Source organism: Macaca mulatta, chromosome 12 (genome assembly GCF_049350105.2).
Source record: "Macaca mulatta isolate MMU2019108-1 chromosome 12, T2T-MMU8v2.0, whole genome shotgun sequence".
Lineage (NCBI taxonomy): Eukaryota > Metazoa > Chordata > Mammalia > Primates > Cercopithecidae > Macaca > Macaca mulatta.
In genome coordinates, this window is record NC_133417.1 from 87,884,546 (window position 1) to 87,909,253 (window position 24,708).

General features: G+C 33.8%; 1 protein-coding gene across 2 annotated transcripts in view; it reads right to left on the bottom strand.

Moving 5' to 3' along the window:
* Positions 1 to 24,708, bottom strand: part of NCKAP1 (NCK associated protein 1) — a 110,954-nt gene that overhangs the window by 30,765 nt on the left and 55,481 nt on the right. For both annotated transcript variants that reach the window (XM_015110506.3, NM_001266519.1), the window contains 9 exon segments: positions 24,092 to 24,188; positions 23,627 to 23,733; positions 22,043 to 22,175; positions 19,624 to 19,705; positions 17,672 to 17,730; positions 8,384 to 8,529; positions 5,826 to 5,958; positions 3,310 to 3,429; positions 739 to 878 (listed from right to left, as the gene is read on the bottom strand). In XM_015110506.3, coding sequence (XP_014965992.1) covers positions 739 to 878; positions 3,310 to 3,429; positions 5,826 to 5,958; positions 8,384 to 8,529; positions 17,672 to 17,730; positions 19,624 to 19,705; positions 22,043 to 22,175; positions 23,627 to 23,733; positions 24,092 to 24,188 — 1,017 coding nt within the window.

Here is a 24,708-nt window from a genome sequence, read left to right on the forward strand (position 1 = left end):
AAACTGAGAAAGTTCAAAATTTTTAAGGTTATAACATATAAGAGCAATATTCTAAAGATGGCATCATTTGTTTCTACCTTTAGGTAGTAATGACTATACTGACTTAATGTACAATAGTTAGAGCTTATTCTGCACTCACAAACATAATCCCTTCCAATTCCTGCAGTACTTTTTGTTATGAGAGAAGGAAAGTTGTCTATAAAAGGGCAACGGCTTGTTCAATTTAGCAAGAAAGTAGGAACTATACTTTAAACAAAAAATATTTACCCAGTTATTACCCACCTACACCTCCCCTCCAAATAATTAAGCAAGCAAGCAAAGATCCCTGAATGCTACCTGGTCTGTTAATTCTGTTTTCTAATAATGACACTGGGTATGTTCTAATATATCACAAACATGCCAAAATAAAGTCTCAGCTATCTGATTTTAAATAAATTAAAAATTACAGATTGCTTATAATGTACCACACAAATTTTTTTAAACATATAATTGGCCTTCAGTACATAGTATAAAAAGACAAATATCACCTATTACATAAATTTTCTTCTAAAGGCCAAAATCTGTATTTTGAGATGAAATAAGCAACTAACAGGTTAATCAAGCTCAGAAAGATTTTTTTAAATGGCTGGAAAATGAAGACTATACAATTATTAGCATTTCCTCAGGACTAATGTCATTAAAAAAATGACATAAATATTTTACCTGGAACAAAAACGTATAATGTAAGTGGACACTTACTTGGTCACAACCAGCCTGTTTTTCCTCATGCTCTCAACACCTGGTTTCTCCCTTTCAGGTTCCCCTTTCTTACCAGTCTGTTTTTTTGATTTCTTATTCACTGCTTGACTGATAGTTTTGGCACAATGCTTGGGCAGCAACTAAATTTAGAGAAGAATGAAATCTTACATTATACCAATTACTATGAAAGCATACTAACTATTCAAGCAAACATTAGCTGAATCCAGGCTATGTTGCAAATATCACAACAATATTAAAAGACAGAAATATAAGTGAGATATAGAGCTTGCTTAGCTAGCTTGGGTAATGCACACAGCTTGGTGGAAAACAGAAACGGGTAAATCTTGTGTGAAGAAACATATCATAGAGGAAATTCAGAGAGGCTTATTTAAATTACTATTAAAAAGACAAGTAAAAGCATACCAGGCAAGCAAGGAATGAAAAAGAACATTTCATTGGAAGGATGAAATGGCCTTTGGAAAAAAACTATGTAAAGATAGGATGGTTCAGAGCTGTAGTGAGAACTACTATGTGGGGGAGCATGGCGTATAAGGTAAAGTACAGAGATTTCAACTATTAGGAAGGGCCTTGAATGCCAAGCTAGAAGTTGGATTGTAAACTGCAGGCCAAAAGACAGCAACAATTTTTTTTTTTTTTTTTTTGAGACGGAGTCTCACTCTGTCTCCCAGGCTGGAGTGCAGTGGCGCAATCACCGCTCACTGTAAGCTCCGTCGCCTCCCGGGTTCACCCCATTCTCCTGCCTCAGCCTCCCGAGAGGCTAGGAGCTGGCTAATTTTTTTGTATTTTTAGTAGAGACGGGGTTTCACGGTGTTCGTCAGGATGGTCTCAATCTCCTGACCTTGTGATCTGTCCGCCTCGGCCTCCCAAAGTGCTGGGATTACAGGAGTGAGCCACTGCGCCTGGCCAACAATTTTTTAAAACAGCCACAGCATAGGAGATATTTTATGTTATTATTATTTTTTTTTTGAGATGGAGTTTCACTCTTGTTGCCCAGGCTGGAGTGCAATGGCACAATCTCGGCTCACTGCAACCTCTGCCTCCTGGGTTGTCCTGCCTCAGCCTCCTGAGTAGCTGGAATTACAGGCGCCCACCACCACACCCAGCTAATTTTATTTTTGTAGTTTTAGTAGAGATGGGGTTTCGCCATGTTGGCCAGGCTGGTCTCAAACTCCTGACCTCAGGCGATCCGCCCGCCTTGGCCTCCCAAAGCGCTGGGATTACAAGTGTGAGCCACCATGCCTGGCCATGAGGAGTTTTCTAAGGCTAATTCTGATACTGGCAGAAGAAAACACTGAAAAAGGAAAACTGTACCAGAGCTGCTAGAAATAGTTCAGACAAGGCATGAAAAAGGGGTAAGAAATAGGCAAGTGTAATAAAAAAAAGTTAATGGGCAGATCTGAGACAGACTTCTCAGATAAAATTGAAAGTACTCTAACTTAGATATGTGAGAAAAGCAGGAGTCAAGCATGACACAGAGCTTTCTACCTAACACATCATTAAGACCAATAACTAAAAAAAAAAAAAAAAAAACCACACAGGTACAAGTGAGAAATAACTGATTTCACTTGACAGGTAACAAAGCAGGCAAATGAGAAATGAGAACATTTTAGGTAGAAGGAAAGCTTCACTGTACATTACAGTAACCACATGTGAAATGTGCCCAGTCCAAATTCAGTTGTGTTGTAAAATAAACACCAGATTTCAAAGATTTAGTATAAAAACTATATAATATTTCATTCATATGATTACATGCTGAAATAACATTTTGGGGTATATCAGGTTGAATCAATGTTTTTAAAATTAGTTTTACCTGTTTCTTTAAGTTTTGTGTATGGCTACTACAAAATTTTAAATTACATACGTGGTTTGCATAATATTTCCATTGGACAGTGCTGGGCCAAGGAAAGTTATTTAGTCATTATACCTAGATAGTAACTAAAGCCATGGGATTGGTATTTGGGGAAAAAATGCATAAGAAATTACATTGCATTTGTATTGCGACAAAGGAGTTCCTTCCTAAAATGAAAATTTCTAAGGACATTTGCAACTTCAAGAATATTAAAGAGACCAGAGTGTTGAATATTTACAACACTCTTCATAAGAGACAGAGCTACTAGAAAGGCTGGTACATCTTGTCACACCAGATAACAAGAAAGCTCTCAAATGACTATAAGGACTCCTACTAGCCAATGATAAGGCAATCTGAGCTTCAATCTGAATTATAAGTACAGTGGATTGAAAATCACCAAATATGCTTAATTCCAGTTCTTTTGCAACTTTCAATGAAATAGCAGAATCAGGTGCTAACACTACACACACACAAAAAATATACATGTCTCCTGATTAAAGAACACAAACAGTACATAGAGTCTTGCCAAAAAGTTTACATTTAAGAAATTATACCTGTTAATGGAGTTTCACAGCAGAGGTATGAGGTTTACTAACAGTTGTGGGAACTAAAGAATGGAAAATAAAACAACTGGCTAAAAGCACATTTTCTTGCCTTCACACACAAAATTTCCTATCTGTTGGAAACATTTAAATTATTACCTGGTCACTAAGAGTACACTGTTCTGTGCAAATATCAGTGATCAGATTTCGAGCTTGTTTGGCCATTTCATCTAGGAACATATTACACAAGGAAAGACTGCGATCTCCAATATGATGTCGCTGTTAAGGCAGAATAATAATAATACAAGTTATAAAGAAAGTACTTTGAATTAAAAAGACTTCTAAATAGACATGGAAAATTAGGCTAAAGGTACATTCTGCAATAAGAAATAGGGGTGGGAGATGTCAAAAATTGCTTTGGGCTCTTGTAACAACTAACTCACCATACTGTATTTGAACATAAATGACAAAGTATTTGGTGATTATGAAAGCAATGTATAATTGGGAGGAGTCTTAAAAAATCAGTATTTTGCTTAACATGAAAAACTATATATTTAATTTTCAAATTCCACAAAGTCCTATATCCACTTCTTAAATGTTAAAATAGTAAACTTATAATGTGAAAGGAAACAGATTTAGAGTACTGTTTCCAATCTTCTTTCATTTAAAATCTGTGTCTCCATAAATGTATAAATTGTGACACAACTTTGTAATTGTGTAAACAGGAAAGAAGAGCTCAAATATTTAAATAAAATGGTGAGAAATCAATTTGGTAATAGAAAGTCCAAAGCATTCAAATCTCTAAACTCAAACCCCATTGCTCCCAGGAAGAAAAAACAAAAAAGCTGATCGTGCATCCATCTCTACAGGATTCTCTTTTTAGTTTTAGTGGGTTGCAATTGTTTGATGGTTTTTTTCTTATCTATGGTAACTGGAATGTTGAGTATAAAACACTGTAAATTTTTGCACTATACATTTGTGATACTTTACAAAGAAAAAAATTTTTTACAGTTTTCCTGCCCTGACCTTCCATAATCATATATGTAGAGCTTACATAGAGTATTTCTATGATGAAATGTAAAATACATAATATAAAAATACTTGAGCATACAAAATAATTTTTCCTAGATCTATTATGATACCTAATGTATTTTATTTAAAATGCCCTGTAAAACTTTAATAGAAAGTAAAACCAAAAAAAAAATTTACAACCTGATACAATTAAATATTGGTTCACCTTAGGAAAGATTTCAATTAATAAACACTTAGTGCTTTTTCAATCAAATTCTGACTCCTGAAAGATAAGACATAAATCTTCTGCTATTAATTTTCCCTGAAAAGAGAATACTGAATTAAGACTGCTCAAATTTGTTCTTTACAGACACTAACTTATTTAAAATACAAATCTGACTTCACTACTCCCTTTCAATAGCTCAGAAATGCTGAGATGGAGAAAAACTAAGGTTTAACATGTCTTACAAGTCTCTTCATGATCTGACCTTTGCCTTTGGCTACAGTGCTGAGAATAAAGTTTAGGGGAACAATAGCAGAAGCAAAGAGACCACTTAGATAATCCAGGCAAAAGATGAACTCCATTTAGAGTACATATGAAGAGTATCGTAAATCTGAACTGTAATAATTACAACAGCAATGGAAAGTAGAGGATGGATTCAAGACATGTCATATAAATAAAATTAGAAGGACTTTTTATGGGTAATTTAATGAAATTTGATGGTGAGGAAACAGTTAATAATACATCTCAGGTGTCAAGTTTGGGAGAAAAAATCTATTAAATCTAAAAAATTTATAAATCTATTAAAATTGGTGGTATTAATATCCTCATTGGTATAAATTCTAAAAGTATTCCCTAATAAACTTCCTGTAAGCTAACTTCTGTCTCAAAGTTGGCTTTCCCTGGAGTACTGGCATACAATCTGCAACAGATGTTGTCTAATACTTAAAGAAATCGACCATGTTCCTGCTATCTCTAAGTTTCTTTTCTACAAGTTCTGCAATTTTACGTAAAGGGACTAAACACTAAGTTAAATTATAATAAAAAAATACATTATTTAATCTTTATATTCTTATCACACTTAGAAAGTATTTCTTCTTTAAAGATTAGAAGAAACACTGAGTACATTTTTCACAGATACTTGGCATCAGCAAAACTACCAAGCAGTTCAATTACCCTGCAACTGTGTGTGTGTGTGCACATGCATGTATGTATCCCACAAATAACAGCAAATCTGGATTTTGCTTAATACATTTATTAACAATTTAGTAATAACAAGTTAGTGAATCTCTCTGACTTGTTTGTTTATTCAGTAATCCATAAATTTAATTTTTGAGTCCTTTCCATGACAGTTAAAGAGGAAAATTAAGTATACAAAATCAATTACTATATAAATCTTTTCCACAGATATTAATACCTGACCCACCATTTATCTTTAAAAAAGGTAATTCCAAGTGACTTTATGATATATTATACTTATGTTTACTTATCCATATACATATTAAACCTATGTATCTATTCAAGCACTTTTCTGATTCTGTATAGAGATGTATTCGATGGGAAGCTAAGTTAGGTAACTACGACTATAAATAGTTGGTTGGCTACAGGTTTGAACTAGTTTACTTTGCATACCATATAACTCACAGTAGTATACTGTAATTACCTCTTCTGGACATAGTTCATGCGTGCAACTCATAAAATGAGTGCAAAGTAGTGGAAATGCAATTGAGTATCTTGATTGAGAGGGTAACTCCAAACACTGTTGAAACATCTTCTCAAAAGCACGACTATAAAAACTATATAAACAAAAATCAGAATCACAATTTTTACAGTTAAAGTAAGTTTTCTGATATATTACCTTATAGTTAATTTGATTCAAGTGAATGAATGATAACTGGTAGCACTGATTTAAGAAGAGAATATTTTTCCCCCAAAGTATCTTTTACACACCAATAATTATCCCAGAGTAATAAAAATATTATTTATATAACATTAACAACATTTTAAAAAACAATAAACCACAATCTATGGCCCCTTACGTAATCAAATTTCATCAAAGCTAAGTCACTATAAATAGGAAAAAAATACCATTATTATGGCCAAGTGTGGTGGCTCACGCCTATAATGCCTAGCTCTTTGGCAGGCCGAGGCAGGTGGATCACTGGAGCCCAGGAGTTTGAGACCAGCCTGGGCAATGTGGCAAAACCCTGTCTCTATTTTTAAAAAATAAATTTAAAAAAAGAAATATTATTTTATGAACCACTAAGAAAAAAACATTGCCAATTAAATAATCGCATGCCATCAATTTTTTTTTTTTTTTTTTTTTTAAATGGGGGACACTTTGTTGCCCAGGCTGGAGTGCAGTGGCACAATCATAGTTCACTGCATCCTTAACCTCTCAGGGTCAAGCAGTCCTCCATTTCGGCCTCTCATGGTGCTGAAATTACGGGCGTGAGCCATGGCACCCAGTCTGACATCAGTTTTAATTTGCATCCACATTTAAGATGTTAAATCTACATGTAAAAGAATGTGAGTCAATAAAACACTGTATATCTTAGAGTAATAAGACAAACAGAAGTAGTAAACATTTCTTTATTTTAGATGTGACAGGCAAAAATAGAATGTAACTGAAAAAATATAAATAAAATCTAGGTATGACTGAAAATTACAAATTTCAAACATGATTCAAAGTGCTTTTAGTTCCAAGAAAGGGGATAGGATTTTCTAATTGTTGTATTTTTCTTTTGTAATAGGATCCTTTGCATAGCTAAAAATATCTAAACATATAATGTTCCATGTTCTACCTAAGTTAGACTTTGTGTCAGATAGACAGTAGTCCCAGGCTCCAAATAATCCTAAATATTCTTGCAAATTTGACCTGTGATGTGTCTAAATCTAAAAAGTATATTTCCTAATGTGCTTCATTATTTCCTTTAAGAGGCATGCTTTCTCTACCCGGCAATTTGAATTTCTTCTGCAATACTGCTAATTCAAGCCTTCCTAACAAACTGCCAAAATCAACATAGATTACATTATTTTCCAAAATCAATGCAATGAGAAGCTTTTCATGAGGATCTCTACACAATACATAGAAATGACTATTACTATCCACTGAGATCATTACAGCATTTTAGAAATCAAGAGACATACTAGGTTATTCCAGTCCTCTTCCCTAAAGGAAAAAAAAGGTCCAAGACGCAGAAAATAGAGTTGATATTATACAGCTCTGAAGCGAGAATACTTGAGTTTGAATCCTAGCCCCACTGTTATTTATTTATTTGTTTATTTATTTATTTATTTCTGAGACAGTCTCGCTCTGTCACCGAGGCTAGAGTGCAGTGGCGCGATCTCGGCTCACTGCAACCTCCGCCTCCCAGGTTCAGGCGATTCTCCTGCTTCAAGCCACCCAAGTAGCTGGGACTACAGGCGCCCACCACCACGTCTGACTAATTTTTGTATTTTCAGTAGAGATGGGGTTTCACTATGTTGGCCAGGCTGGTCTCAAACTCCTGACCTCAGATGATCCACCCACCTTGGCCTCCCAAGTGTTGGGATTATAGGCGTGAGCCACCGCATGCCTGGCCCCTCCACTGTTTATTAATCTGATCACAACCAAGTTGACTTATTCATTCAAAGATTTATTAAATAACTACTATGATAGACACTAACAAAACAAATTATAGCCATTAAGGACCACATTTTCTGGGAAAAAGAGAGGGAAGAAAAATAAACTAAGTATAACAAAAAGACTATAATAGACAAAGAGGAGAATGAAGCACAATGCAGGAAGTGGTCACCACATCATCTTAATATTAATTTTTAATTTAATATCATAGAAGTGAAACTACCAGGCATTTAATTTCTAACACTTGCTCTATTTGACCCTAATCCACAACATTTCTTTCCCTTTAGTCTAATCATGCAAAGAAGGGCCTTAAGGTAATTTGAAGTGACTGTTTTCAACTCCTCAAAAAAAAATGTAAGAAATAAAAGTCACATCAGTAAGTTGCTCTTTTAGAGAATTAAAAATAAGACATAAAATCCCAACTTGGTTAAACTTCTTTTTGTTGGCACATTTTAATAAAAGTTCACTATTCCCTTTATTCTTAAGGGTCTATTACTGAACTGTCTTAAGGACTATGCTAACACAAAAACAATCAAGAAACATATACTCACATACTAAAACTTTCAAATCCAGATTTAGAGAAAATTAAAACATACCAAAATATTGAGAGATCTGATGTTTCCACCAACATTTCCACCAAGGAATCTACCATTTTTGTATGAAAAATTATTGTATTCATCATCTTTCCAAGTTCTCTGTGATCTGCAAGGCCAAGTGAAGCCTTAGAGACACTAGTATATGCCTATAAAATACAGAAAAAACAAAAGTAGTTTAGGTAGAGATCAATGACTTTGGACTTGTCATTTTAAAGGGGGGAAAAGCATCATTGAAAGATACTTAAACTATTTACTGTGACACTGATAGTAACATCTATTGTGTTAGTTGTCTGTAGTGAGCCTACCTTGAAATTCCTATCAAGAATTTATTTAGTTAACTGAAATACTCATGTCCATAAAACAGTGTCTAATATATGAGTCATTCATATTGAACCTCAAAGGAACTGAAATTACAGTATCAAAAGTGTAAAACAATTAACTGTCATGTTAACCATACCAAAAGAAATCTTCAATCTAATTTAAGAGACAAAACACACACAGGAAGCAATCAGATAAAACTAAGTACTGTACATGTTGACTCAATGAGGTTTTAGAGTATACTGATTCACTAAAAACTGGATTATATAATACACTGTATTAATTTGACACATTCTAGAAGAGTACTGAAGATAGTAAAAATTGGTGTAGTTTGGCCAAAAAAGCAAAAGAACTAAACAAAAATCATTAAGATAGGTTGTGGGGGAAAAAATTCTATAATTGGGATACCAAATCACAAAAAGCAGATCATGTCCATGGATAGGGGACATTTCAGAAGGGCAGTGAATAAGAATAGAAGGGGTGCCTACAGCATAAATACTGTTATGACTAGAGTTTGAGTGCAAAGAAGAAAAGAGAAATACTAAAACATGAGATTCAACCAGATTGGGAACAGCCTGTATGCCATATTAAAGAATTTAAACTTTTTAGTGAAGCACTACGGGTTCTACGTGGTGGCCAGTTTTTGTTTTAGAAAGAATACTCTGTATAGTGGAGAAAACAGGGAAGCATGACTGGGAAGGGAAAGGAAGCAGAAATCTATTAGAAGGCAGTAGTGGCAATAAGACAGGTCTGGTTTTGAGTAATGGTAGTTTAAAAGAGTCTACTCTGGGAAATAATTAGATGTAGTGGAAAATAGAAGAATTATAAATAAGGGTCAGGATTTTGGCTATTGGGAGATACTCCTGCATGGGTCTCATGCTCCCACACAGCTTGCTGGGTGTGTCAAGAAGGCAAGGCCTGAGCCACTCATTATCTAGGCCATTTCTTAGGGTTATACTTGCAGCTATCAAATTTGAGGGATGAGGTAATGTCTCCCTTGGAACAAAGAGTAAGTATGCTTACGGCTGACGATAAAATAGAAGGTTCCTCAAACTTAAGTGTTCCTTATCTGCAACACAAACAGACTGCATGCACAGAATTCATTTTGGCTCCTCTGTACCACACCTGCAGAGCTTAGGGAAATAGCAGAAATAATGCATATATGCTGATGCCTATACTGCTTTCTGTGCAGTGAATTAAGTCTTTTGTCTTTTGTCGCTGACCCAGGAGCTCCATATCTTCTTGCCAGCGTCCATGAAATAGTAAGAGAGTAAACTGTCACCTTGTAAGTAGGATAAAAATTGAATCTCAAACCCTACCATGGTAAGGGGCCAATAGGTGGATGATGTTACTATTCAATGAGACAGTGACATCACAAAGGAGACTTTTGTATTTTGCGGTTTTTGTCTACCAGAAAAGAAGGAGGAATGAGGAAGAATGATGTCAATATTCTGATGACAAAATATACTTGACATTTATCACAAACTAAGCCTAAGGAGTTTTACTTACCATTTATCAGCTTTAGAGTATAAACAGGAATTAGCTATAGCTGTGGCCATGAATTCAATAAAGAGTTCCATTAACTGCCCCACATTTTCAAAAAGCAGAATTTATTCTTCTCATCAGAACATGGGATATTCTCCAGGAGAGACCATATGTTAGGCCACAAAACAAAGTTCAACAAATTCAAAAAACTGAAATCATATCAAGTATCTTCTCTGACCATAGTGTAATAAAACTAGAAATCAACAAGAGGAACTTTGGAAACTAACATATGGAAATTAAACAATATGCTCCTGAACAATGTAGAAATTAAGGAAATAAAACATTTATTGAAAGAAATAAAAACAGAAACACGATATACCAAAACCTATGGGATACAGCAAAAGCAGTAGTAAGAGGAAAATTTATAGCAACAAACACTTATATTAATAAAGTAGAAAGACCAAATAACCTAATAATGTAACTTAAAGAACTAGAAAAGTAAGAACAAACCAAACCCAAAGTTAGCAGAAGGAAATACGTAATAAAGATCGGAGAAGAAATAAAGAAAATCGAGACTAAAAATAATACAAAAGATCAACAAAATAAAAAGTTAGTTCTTTGGAAAACTAAACAAAATTGACAAACCTTTAGCTAAATTAAGTAAGAAAAAAAGAAAGACCCCCCCCCCAGAAAAAAACCAGAAATGGAAAAGGAGACATTACAACTGATACCAAAAACTTCCAAGGATTAGAGATTATGAGCAACTATATGCCAAAGAACTGGAGAACCGATATGAAATGGATAAATTCCTAGACACATACATCCTACCAAGAAGAAACAGAAAACCTGAAAAGACCAATAATAAGTAATGAGATAGAAGCAGTAATAAAAAGTCTCCCGTGAGAGAAAAGCCCAGGACCTGATGGCTTCACTGCTGAATTCCAGCAAATATTTAAAGAACTAATACCAATTCTACTCAAACTATTCCAAATAATTGGGAAGGAAAGAATACTTTCAAATACTCATTCTACAAGGCCAGCATTATCCTGATACCAAAACCAAAGACACAAAACTACAGGAAAAGAAACTACAGGCCATCAACACTTACGAACATAGATGCAAAAATGCTGAACAAAATACTAGCACACAGAATTCAACAACACACTAAAAAGATCATGATCCGGTAAGATAAATACAAGATGGTTCAACATATGCACATGAATAAGGACGAAACTGTATAATTTTAATATATGCTGAAAATGCATTCAATAAAATTCAACATCTCTTCATAATAAAAACTCTTAAACTGGGTATGGAAGAAAACATAGCTCTTAACAAACAAGGTATGGAAGAAAACATAATACCTCTTAACAAACTAGGTATGGAAGAAAACAATAAAGGCCATATATGATGAACCCGCAGCTAGCAACACACTGAATCGGGGAAAACTGAAAGCATTTCCTCTGAGATTTGGAACAATACAAGGATGCCTGCTTTCAACACTTTTATTCAACACAGGACTGGAAGTCCTAGCCAAAGCAATCAGACAAAAGACATAAATTAAAAGCATCCGAACTGGAAGACAAGTCATCAAATTGTCCTTATCTGAAGAAAATATGATATTATATTTATAAAAACCTAAAGACTCTACCAAAACACTACTAAAACCGATCAACCAATTCAGTTTCATGACATAAACTCAACATACAAAAATCAGAGGCATTTCCATGTGTCAATAGCAAACATGCTGAAAAAGAAATCAAGAAATCTCATTTACAGTAGCTACCAAAAAAAAAAAAAAAAAAAAAAAGCCTACCAATAAACTTCACCAAAAAGTGAAAGATCTCTACAATGAAAGCTATAAAACATTGAAAAAGGAAACTGAAGAAGACACAACAAGATAAAAGACACCTCATGTTCATGAATTGGAAGAATTGATATTGCTAAACATACCACCCAAAGTGATCTACAGATTCAATGAAATCCCTATCTAAATACCAATGACATTCTTTACAGAAACAGAAAAAATAAATCCTAAAATTCATATGGAACAAACAACAAAAAAAACCTAAAAGAGTCAATCCAAAAAAAAAGTACAATCCAAAAAGTACAAAGCAGGAGGAATCACATTACCTCATCACAAAATCTACTACAAAGCTATAGTAAACAAAACAGTATGGTGTTGGCATAAAAACAGATACAAATATCAATGAAACGGAACCCAGAACCCAGAAATAAATCCACGCATTTACTATTAGCTCATTTCCAACAAAAGTGCCAAGAATATACATTGGGGAAAGAACAGTCTCTTCAATAAATTGTGCTGAGAAAACTGGATATCCACATGTAAAAGAATGAAACTAGACCTCTATCTCTCATCATATAAAAAAATCAAACCAAAATGAATTAAAGACTTAAATTTAAAACCTGAAACTATGACACTACTAGAAGAAAACACTGGTGAAAAATGTCAGAATATTGGTCTGGTCAAAGATTTCTTGAGTTGGACCTCAAAAGCCACAGGGAACAAAAGCAAAAAATGGATAAATAGGATCACATTAAGCTAAAAAAAACTCCTGCACAACAAAGAAGGAAACAATCAGCACAGTGAAGAGACAACCTATAGAATGAGAGAAAATATCTGCAAACTATTCAACAGACAAGGCATTAACAATCAGAATATATAAGGAACTCAAACAGCTCAATAGCAAAAAAAAAAAAAAAAAAAATCTTATTGAAAAAATGGGCAAAAGTTCTAAACAGACATTTCTCAAAAGAAGACATACAGGTGGCCAACAGATATATTTTTAAAGTGCTCACCATCAGAGAAATGCAAATTAAAACCACAATGAGACATCGTCTCACCCCAGTTAAAATGGCTATTATCAAAAAACAGAAAATAAATGCTAACGAGGATGTGGAGACAGGGGAACTCTCATATACTGCAGGCTGGAATGTGAATTAGCAGAGCCCCTGTTGAAAACAGTACTGTCTGAGGTTCCTCAAAAACTTAAAAACAGAATTACCATATGATCTAGCAATCAATCACACTGCTGGGTATATATCCAAAAGAGAGGAAGTCAACATACTGAAGAAGTATTTGCACTCCCATGTTTATTGCAGCAAAATTCACAATCGTCAAGATATGAAACCCAACCCAAGTGTCTATCAATAGATAAATGGTAAATATATACACAATGGAATATTATTATGCCATAAAAAAAAAGAATGAAATCCTGTCTGTTGCAACAACATAGATGGAACTGGAGGAAATTATGTTAAGTGAAATAAGCCAGGCACAGAAAAACAAATGTCACATGTTCTTACTCCTAAGTGGACGCTAAAAAAATTGATCTCGTGGAAGCAGAGAGGAGCATGATGGTCATAAGAGGCTGAGTAGGGAAGGGGGGAAGTGGGAATAAAGGATTGGTTAATAGGTACAAAAGTACAGTTAGGAGGAATAAGAACTAGTATAGCACAATGGGGCAACTATAGTTAATAATTTACTGCATCTTTCAAAATAACAAGAGCAGATCTGGAATGTTTCCAATATGATGATAAGTGCGAGGTGATGAAATATTCCCACTAACCAGATTTGTTCATTATACACTGCATGCTTGTATCAAAATATCACATGTACCCCATAAATATGTACAACTATTATGTATTCATAAAATTTTTAAATTAAAAAAATTACATCAGAATTTAAATAACATTTTGAAAACAGATTCAGAAGAAATGATTGGCAACAAAACAAGATAATGATTTAACTGCTTGACAATAATGCGGGGAGAAACATGCTACTACTAAAAAAGAATAGGTTTAAGTAAAAGAATATGAACAACTTGAATAAATCAGAAGACAGAGGAGAAAAGATATTTGAAAGAGCAACTAAAAATGCTTAAGGGACTGATGAAATACACAACAGAATGAAATCACTTAGGAAGTAGAAAAGAATGACAAAAATACAGAGAGAATTCTCAAGAGTAGGAAAAGGATAGAGAAAGATGAAAGTGACCTATAAAAAAAGCAATAACCTTAGAACCAAACTAAATAGGACATCAGTGAAGGCACAAAGTACACTACTAAAATTCTCCCACAGGCTTATTCTTCTGGTCTGCTCTACTCAACCACTACTGATTATCTATAGAACTCTTCACCACTCTCTGGCCATATGCTTTCACCTAACAATTCTTGTACATCTACCTGAAACCAAAGGTCAGTGATCAAAGTCAGATCATTCATAATTTTTGTGAATATTTTCCCCTTCTTACAGTAATACTTTATATAAAGTCTCTTTACTTGCTCTTTACTCATTGTTTGTCCTTTTCTTTTTCCTATTCAAAGCAATTTCAACTTGAAAAATGCTTTATCCCTTCTAAGACTGAAATTAACTGATACACATATCCTGTCTATGACATCTCTTAATCTTTCAGATTTTCAGCTGCTATTTTTTACATTTTTTATGCTTTGTCTCCATAGCTAGATTATAAAATCCTCAAAAGGTGAATGTGCTATTTTTCTATAGATTACATAATACTGCTCAGTATTTTATCTTCTGTATCCTACAGTCTAATTTGTAGGCTTGGAACTTTCAAGCTGCTGAGCTGCTCTTCAACACCCATGTAAACCTTTTAGATTCTGGACCCTGCCTGCTACTTTGCACTTTTGTTCTCTACTTCTAGCGAACACTTCTCTGCCTTAGTGGTACATCCCATTCCTTCCTTCCTTTGTGTACATTGTCCTGTTGTCAATTTAAAAAAAAAAAAAAAAAGGAGGATCTGTATGCAGTAGAAATGGTCTGAGTGACTGCATGTTCTAAACATGGTTAACAGCGATGTTATGCATTGAATTGCATCCCCGAAAAAAAGATGTGCTTAAATCCTAACCCCCAGTACCTCAGAATGTGACCTTATTTGGAATTAGGGTCTTTACAGAGCTAAGCATGTAAAAATGAAGTCATTTGAATGGGACCTAATCAAATATAACTGGTAGCCCTATAAAAACGGAAAACTTGAACATGAAATATGCAAAGAAAAATGATGTGAAGAAACACACGGAGAATGCCTTTAGATGCAACTACAAGCAAGGAACAACAAAGATTACCAGCAAATCACCAGAAGTTAGGAGAGAGAGATGGAACAGGTTCTCCCTTGCAGTCCTTGAAATAAACCAACCCTGCCAACACCTTGCTTTCAGACTGCCAGCCTTCAGAACTATGAAATAATACATTTCTATTGTTTAAGCCATTTAGTTGGTATTTTGTTATGGCAGCCCTAGGAAACTAATATAAGCAGGTACAGATTACATGGAAAAAAAAAATCAGATAGCTAGCTAGTAATGCTCTTATAAAAATCTTACAAAAACTTAAAAAATCTACACAAAGGAATAACCAAATCTACATTCTTCATGTTCACTCAATGCTTTTTATTTTGCTGTAATTGAAAAAGGCTAAAATTCTCACATGAATACTTCAAATGTAAAGGTGCATTTGAAATGCATCTAAATCTCTAAAATTCTCTGAGTCCAAGTACTGGTTTAGGCACTCCCATAAATGCACAAATGTAAAGGTGCATTTGAAATGCATCTAAATCTCTAAAATTCTCTGAGTCCAAGTATTGGTTTAGGCACTCCCATAAACCGAGAACAGAAAATTGAAGCAGTTCAAGCTTTGTGACAATGACTTTCTAAGTCTGAAACGTGTATATCCTTTGGCAAAGCAAATTCCACTTCTTTTTTTACATTACAAGTTCTACTTCTGTATTGTTTCATTGCCTTTTTAAAAACAAAGAGGTGTCAATTTTAAAACTTCATTTGTAATAAGAAAATAACCTATAATATATATACATTTAACAGTTTAGGATGTTGGTATTTCAAGTGTACTTCCCTGATCTTCCACAAACTGGTAAGTTATTTAATACTTTTATTTATAAAAGTCTTCAGTTCTAAAAATAAGCTCCCTATAGAATACAGAACAAAAAGGAGAAAAGTGCTCATGCATTTTGAGGTTGAAAGGAAAAGAACCTAAGAAAAGTAAAAGCACCTCAGAGTACTAAGCAGACTGCCAGAAAAGCATAGTCATCCTGAGAGTCATTCTTGAGACTGTTTCCATCTAAAAATAGCTTCCACAAACAAATACTACTTATATTTTCTCTTTTTAATTAAACAAATAGAAATTTTATTTATTTATTTGTAATAGCAAAACAGGCCAGGCACTGTGGCTCATGCCTGTAATCCCAGCACTTTGGGAGGCTGAGGTGAGAAGATCGCTGAGGCCAGGAGTCTGAGATCAGCCTGGACAATACAGCAAGATTCAGTCTCTACAAATTTTTTTTTAATTAGCTGGGTGTGGTGGCTTGCACCTACAGTCCCAGCTATTCAGGAGGCTGACGTGGGAGGACTGCCTGAGCCTAGGAGCCGGAAGTTACAGTGAGTTATAATCATACCACTGTACTCTAGCCTGGGTGACAGGGCAAGACTCTGTCTCTAAAATATAAATAAGTAAATATTTAAAAAAATAAATAAATAGCAAAACAGTACATAGTACTATCTAATTTACTCGTTTGAACATCTAAAAAAATATAGGCCAGTTATTAAAAGTGAGTATTTCTGGAGAATGAAACTGGGAATGGGGCAAACTGAATGCTTTGACTTCACAATGAGTCAAATGACTATATTATGATATAATGACTATTATCATTTACAAATATATGGATTTTTAAAAGATGCAGATTATTGAGAACACTGGGCCATTTTCCCATAATCACTTAAAATATTTACAGGGCAACTAATTTTTATCATTAAGGTTACAGTATACACCAAAGGGTTAGGCTTGCATTTTTAATGCCTTTATGAACTATTTATATGAGACATATATTAAATGAACACTCTAATAATATTTATTTCTGTTTTTCAGCAAACGGAAGTTTTTGGTACATATCGTAGTTGTAAACTACAGCCTGTGGGCTACCTGCTGGTTTTTATTAATAGTTTTACTGGAATACAGCCATGCCCATTAAGTTATGTATTGTCTACAGCTGCTCTCACACTGCAATGGCAGAATGCAATCATGATGACAGAGACTACATGGCTGCAAGCCGAAAATTATTATCAGCTGTCTCTTTATTAAAAAAAGTTTGCTGATGCCCACAGTAGATTTTAAATATTTTCTCAAAAAAGATTTTGTGCTTTTACTTTAGAATTAAATATTTGAATCAGGATAATCAAGAGAGAGAGATTGGGATTTAAATTTTTAGATATTTTAAAATTACAATAATCTATTCAAAAACTCTTACATATTGGCTTAAGTTAAAAATATATTTATCCAAGTTTAATAATGAGTACAAAATGTTTCTTTTATGGTTAATTATACAAAAGAAATATTTTCAATAGGTATATAACAATGAATATTTTATAGTTCTGTTATAAAATTTTTCATGTTAAATAAAATAACAAAACAGAATGACAATAAAAGGTTATTCTTACCTGTAACCTAAACCAATCTAATCTCATTCCTCTGAAATCAAATACTTCCCCATCTTCAACTGTAGTAACAGAAAAAAAAAGATTACAAAGCAAATTAATGTTTTCAGAAATCTATAAGCACATTTTAAATTTTAACAGCTAAGACAATTCTACTTCTGAGTATAGCTAAAAGAATTAAAGCCAGGGTCTTAAAAAGATATATGTACACCCATGTTCACAGAAGAATTATTCAAAATAGTCAAAGGTAGAATCAACTTAAATTTCCATTGATAAATGAATGAATAAACAAAATCTAGTATCTAAATACAATGGAGGCTGAGCACAGTGTGTCATGCCTGTAATCTCAGCACTTTGGGAGACCGAGGCGGGTAGGTCACCTAAGGGTCAGGAGTTTGAGACTAGCCTGACTAACGTGGGAACCCCATCTCTACTAAAAATACAAAAATTATCTGGGTGTGGTAGTGTGTGCCTGTAGTCTCAGCTACTCGGGAGACTAAGGTGGGACAACTGCTTGAACCTGGGAGGCAGAGGTTGCAGTGAGCTGAGATTGTACCACAGCACTCCAGCCTGGGCAACAGAGTGAGACTGGGTCTCAAAAATGAAATAAATAAATATCATGGACTATTATTCTGCCTAAAAAAGAAAGGAAATTCTGACACATGCTACTATGGCTGAACTCGAGGACATTAAGCCTAGTGAAATTAGCCAGTCACAGAAAGACAAATACTCTGTGATTCCACTTATACAAGGTATCTATAGTAGTCATGCTCACAGAAACAGAAAGTTGAACAGAGGTTGCCAGGGGCTAGCAGGAAAGGGAAATGGGGCATTGTTGTTCAATAACCATTAAAAGAACTTGTTTTGCAAGATGAAAATGTTTTGGAGATTGGTTGCACAACAATATGAATATACTTAACACTATTGAACTATACACTCAAAAATGGTTAAGATGGTCAATTTTATGTATATTTTACAATTAAAAAATAAAAACATTTTAAAATTTAAGAATGAAGACAGTGAAACAATTCTCAAATCCTGTAAAGATGATGATAAAGGAGACAGTTGTGCTAAGTGAAGTAAAGGCTTCTCTCCTAAGCTCTCTGATTCTCAGTGTGCTTACATGTCAATTTACAGGAGTTTGAATAGAATTTGAGAGATCCTACCAATAGAAACTTTGAACAGCATGCTGAAGTTCCACAAAATAACTCTATAGAAACCAAATATCACCGGAAAAAATTATTTTAGTTTCATTACTTAGATGTGGTAGCAATACAGGCTGAACTAAGAAAAATGTTTATATATTTATTACTCACAAGTTTTCAAGGTTTCTGATATCCTTTATTAAAAGACTAAAAGACTATAAAACTAAAACACACTAATCATTCCACCAGAATGGAGTGTTCGAATAATGGCAAGGTGATTATATGACATCAATTTTTGAGACTGACAGATTTGAGCTCAAATTCCTACTCCTGCTTAATAGCTATTAGAGCGTGGCAAATTATGCTCAAAAACTGAGAGGTTAACCCTAAAACCCAGAGTTTCCAAATCTGTCAAAAGTAATAACAGTGTTGAAAAAAGAATGTGGAGTAAATGGGATAATATATATGTAAAGTGCCTGGCACAGACTAAACATTTTATAAATGGCATTAAATATTGTTATTGGTATGCTTGGATCAAATACATGATTTGCTACAAAATACAAATGTTTTATTGTTTTTGTTACAAAATGCTTTTCTTCCTGCTTAATAATTAGAAATATAAAACTGTAATTATTATTTTTGTAAACAGCATCACAAACCCATTTTAGAAATCTTTGCTTCAGAGAACAATATTAGGACAAAAAATAATAGATCATTAGCCAAATTAACTGGTAAATTATCTCCTTAAAAATAATCAAATTTGAAAATCTAATTAGAAGAAAATATGCTTTTATTTAAAAGGCTTCTTACCTTGTTTTACACTTAGGGAAGTCATAGTGTTCACAAAAGAGGACATGATGATTGATTCATCTTCAGGGCAAACAGAAAGATTCTGAAAAACAAAAAGACATCTAGTTGGGAAACAACTCAGGTCTATCAATTAGTGGATGGATAAACAAACTGGTATACCCATACTATGGAATATTTTTCAGTAATAAAAAAGAAATGAAATTTTAACACACACTGTAATACGAATCTCAAAACCATTATGTTAAGTGAAAGAAATAAAAAATAAATGATTATGTGTAAAAAAGTACTTTTTTCATACACTTTGTAGGAAAATTTATATGAAAAAGTATTTTTAAGGTGAAAGTATAGTATGACTTACTTTCATACGATACTTTGTATGCTTTGTATGGACAAACACCAGTTGCTGTCAGGGGCTCATGGAAGAATGATGAAGGTATACCATAAGGGTATATAAGTAAACTGTTAAAGGTGTTGGAAAAGTTCTGTCTTGAATGTGGTGATGGTAATAGTTGCACAAATGTACACAGCTACCGAAATTTACAACATGCACTAAAAATGAGTGATTTTTATCGTACGTTAGGCCTCAATAAAACTAAGACCTAAAAACCCTTTTCAACCTAGCTTAAAAAATGAATATTTGATAAACTGTATATAAAGTGGATGCTAAAAAAAAAATTCCTTTTAAAAAGTGGATGCTTAGCTTACAAACAGCATAAATAAAACACAATTTCAAAACTTTATGATGTGAGTGAACCGTACACTTAAAAATCGTGAAAATGGTAAATTTTGTTACATATATTTTACCACAATAAAATATTAACGCCTATTGCAATCAACTATGCTAACAGGTTTACAACCTTAGTTCTAAATTTATATGCTAGCAAATGGTGAAAAACATTGTGAATATACTTTGCAACAGAAGAGGGTGGTAAAATGCTCAGACTTTGGAGTTAAAACTTGAGTTTGACTACCGGCTCTATTACTTATGAGCTGTGTGATAATGAGCAAATCACATAAGGCATTTCTTCTTCAACAAATAATGATAACTATATCCACTCTCACAGAGGTATTCTACAGATTTGGTAAGAGACACTGTCAATAAATCTGGCAATTACTAATATCAGTATGATTGCTGCTGATACTATACTATCATATAATCCAGAAGAAATGCTAAGAATTAATTTTCTCAGTATTAGTAAACTCCACTTTATATAAAAACAGATGAAGTGACTCAGGAATTCTGGTTTACTTTTTAAACTGTATGCTAGTATGAATAAATAATAAATAAGAACAAAAGCTTCTGGCTTATCTGGTAAGTAATAACTATTCAAATAAAATTATAGTAAGGCAATAATACCCGAGGTTTTCTGTTCCCTTTTTAAATGACCATAGAAAGGAAGTATCTGAGCTCCATCTAGTGGATAAAAGAAGAAATAAACTATAGAGTTTAGAATACTAGCTTGTAACAGTATATAATTCAAGGTAAAAAAAAATTACATGAACAATTTTTTTCCTTATTATATTTTCAGGTTGATTTGAAAAAAATGAGAACTTCAAAGTACGGTTATTTCTCTGGAAAACTAGCAGCTTTAGAGTAGTCTTTATATAAAGAGGATTCTTAACTGTTCTTTCTTTATACATTAGCTTACAGTCATTTGAAACATGTAATTCTACAAAGTGAAGGAAAATAAAATATTATTTTCTTAGGGTCAGTTTATTTGGAATAAAATTTTTTTTAATTTAAATAAAGATGAAAAACACTGAATAAGTAAATTATGGAAAGCAAAAAAAAAAAAGGCTAAAAACCAATTAAGGAAAAAAAATTGGACATTTAAATGGGAATATCTATATGAAATCTTTATTTACGGGTCATCCTTTAACAATCTTCTTCAAAAAGATTTTTATTCTTTCCTTCTAATAGTTAATTATCAATTATATTGTCTCTATCATCTCTTCTGAATCTCCATAGCTTCTGCCCAAGCTCAGGCTCTCATCACCTCTCATTTAGCCTACTGCTGTCATTTTTCTTCTGGTCTCTCTGCCTCCTTACTTGGTTCCCAGCAATCTATCATCCACACTGAACCAGGGTGATCTTTCTAAGTAGTACATCTGATTTATGACTAACCTCCTCTTTCCCAAGGCCCTCTGTAATTTGGTGAGTATACACCTTCATCTTCAGGATAAATAATCGTGTCTTTCCTTGTGTTCACTCTGAGCTTTATATACACTTTACGCACAATACCTATCACATTGGACTACAACTGTTTCTTCCCTTCTAGGTAATGATCTCGACAAAATATAAACATGATTTATCGCTTGGCACATGATATTTCATAAATGCTTGTTGAACAAACAAATCAAATACTATCAAAGGTGGGAAGGAAGGAACAAAAGGGAAATAGTATAAGATAGTTTTTACCTGCACGAGTTCATTGAGGACAACGGCATCAAAGCCAGAAAGGTACTGCACGTAATACCTCTGCATTACAGGTCCATATTTCCTCACATGTGCTCTAAGCTCTTCCATGTAAAATATTAATTCAGCAATGTGCCTTTTTTAAAATTTCAAGAAAAATATTTCAAATAATAAATTCACCATTATTAAAGAATATATTAGAGGCCCTAGATCTCATTCCTAAAAGTATTTTTCTTATAAAGGGCACTGTTTAATACCTGATGTCAATTACTTCCTTTTTAAATTGTTTCATAAATAAAGAAATCATGGAAAGCAAAGAAAAAAAGAAAAAAAGCTAAGGCTAAAAATTGATAGCAGAAAATCCAAACTGAAAATAGTGTTCACGGGTACAGTGGCTCACAACTGTAATTACAGCACTTCGGGAGGCCAAGGTAGGCTGATCACCTGAGGTCAGGGGTTCAAGACCAGCCTGGCCAACAAGGTAAAATCCCATCTCTGCTAAAAATACAAAAATTAGCTGGGCATGGTGGTGGGTGCCTGTAAACCCAGCTACTTGGGAGGCTGAGACAGGAGAATCGCTTGAACCCAGGAGGTTGAGGTTGCAATGAGCCAAGATGGCATCACTGCACTCTAGCCTGGGTGACAGAGTAAAACTCTGTCTCAAAAAACAAAACAAAACAAAACAAAATTAAATTAAAAAAAATAAAAAAACAGGACATGTTATAAATACATCATCAAAAAATCTCAAATAAAAGAGGATTAGCAAGAAATAAAATTTTCCTGTATGCTCTTATTTCTCTGCTCCATTTTTCTAACTCTTATTGAGAGACTGAACTAAAACAACACAAAAACATTTTAATGACACACTGGGTTGCAACTCTACAAACAGGATTTTTATTTAAATGTTTTGTGTAGTAACTAGTTTTAAAAAATGAATTCTGTAAGAAATATTACTGAGCATAGCAAGAAAACAAAAACTTTATCACCACAAAGCATACTATGAGAAAACAAAAGCCCTAATTTAAAACTAAAGTTGACTTTGCAGTCTAATTAATATCATCTAATGATATATCACAAATATTCCAAGCTCTTCAAAATAATTTTGCTTCAAATATAAGTCTCCAGATTCCCCAGCCCATAAATCAGAATACAGATGGTGCACACCTTACAGTGATTTGGATGTACTATCTTTCTAATTTACAATGGTGCAGAAGCAATACACATTTAGTACAAATTGTACTCTGAATTTTGACTTTTTTTCCCAGGCTAGCAATAGGCAGTATGATACTCTCTCATGATGCTGCCGCAGTTCCCAGTCAACTATGTAATCAGAAAGATAAACAACTTACACTCTTCAGTGTACTATGTTGCCAGATAATTTTGCCCAACCGTAGGCTAATAAAAGTGTTCTGAGCACATTTAAGGTAGGCTAGGCTAAGCTCTAATGTTCAGTAGATGAGATGTACTAAATGCATTTCAACTTAACAATATTTTCAACTTACAATGGGGTCTATCAGGACATAACCCCATTGTAAATCAAGCAGCATCTATATACAGAAAATAATTTTTTAAATGTTGCTAACGTACTTATCTATAAAGTCGTCTGCACTCTTCTTTGGCATGTTATCTGCATGACGAAGTAGCCAGATGATTTCATCACGGGCAAAGGATAACGCCATAAAAACAAAAAGTGCCTGTTTAAAAAAAATAAGTGTTTATTCTTATTCAATGACAAAAAACAAACTCGTAATCTCTTTCTACGTGAAAAGTCATTGGCAAGAAGTGATAATATCAATTCAAAAGAGTGAGGAGACTAACAGGAGAGAGCACAAGAGAACTTACAAGTATGTAGGAGAGAGAGAGCATGCATACAAGGGAGAAGAATGCAGGGAGGTACGATGTATGAATGTCAAGTCAGAAAATTCATGCTCCACTAAATATAAAAATCCTTTTATGTAGTCCCTGACTCAAATTTCAGTAAAATTTCATGTAGAAATGTTTTTTAAAATTTTAATATGGCACAATTATTGAAATAATAATTAAATCAGTTACCTTGGGACCTAGCAATCCAGGCTGATCAGAGAGGACAGTAGCCAATTCCTTCAGTGCAGATCTTAAAAACTTGCGTCTTTCTCTGTGCATTGAACCGCTACAGGGAAAGACACCATAATAGTTTATCTGCTTCTACTAAAATTTTTATTGGCAATTAAAGTAACTAGCATTACAGGTTCAACTTCTAAAGTCTTTTTTTAGGAAGCCAAAGTTCCTATAAAAATAATCTTCTATGTGTTTGTCATTGAGTTTCTAATCTTACATTTATCCTGCCTTTCTTGTGTTGCTTTTTAAACTGTGTTTCTTCTGTTATTCTCCATCTATCAAAATCCTACCCAACCTTCAAGACCAGTCCTTCAAGAAGCATTTCCCAACATCCAGGTATTTATTGACGAATAATTTCTCCAATTTTAGTACCACACAGCTTTAAGCACTTTACAGACTGAAATTCTTGACGGTGACCAGGCCCATGCTTATAATCCCAGCACTTTGGGAGGTCAAGTTGGGTGGATTGCCTGAGCTCAGGAGTTCGAGACCAACTGGGCAACATGGCAAAACTCCGTCTCTACTAAAAATACAGAAAATTAGCCAGGTATGGTGGGCGCCTGTAATCCCAG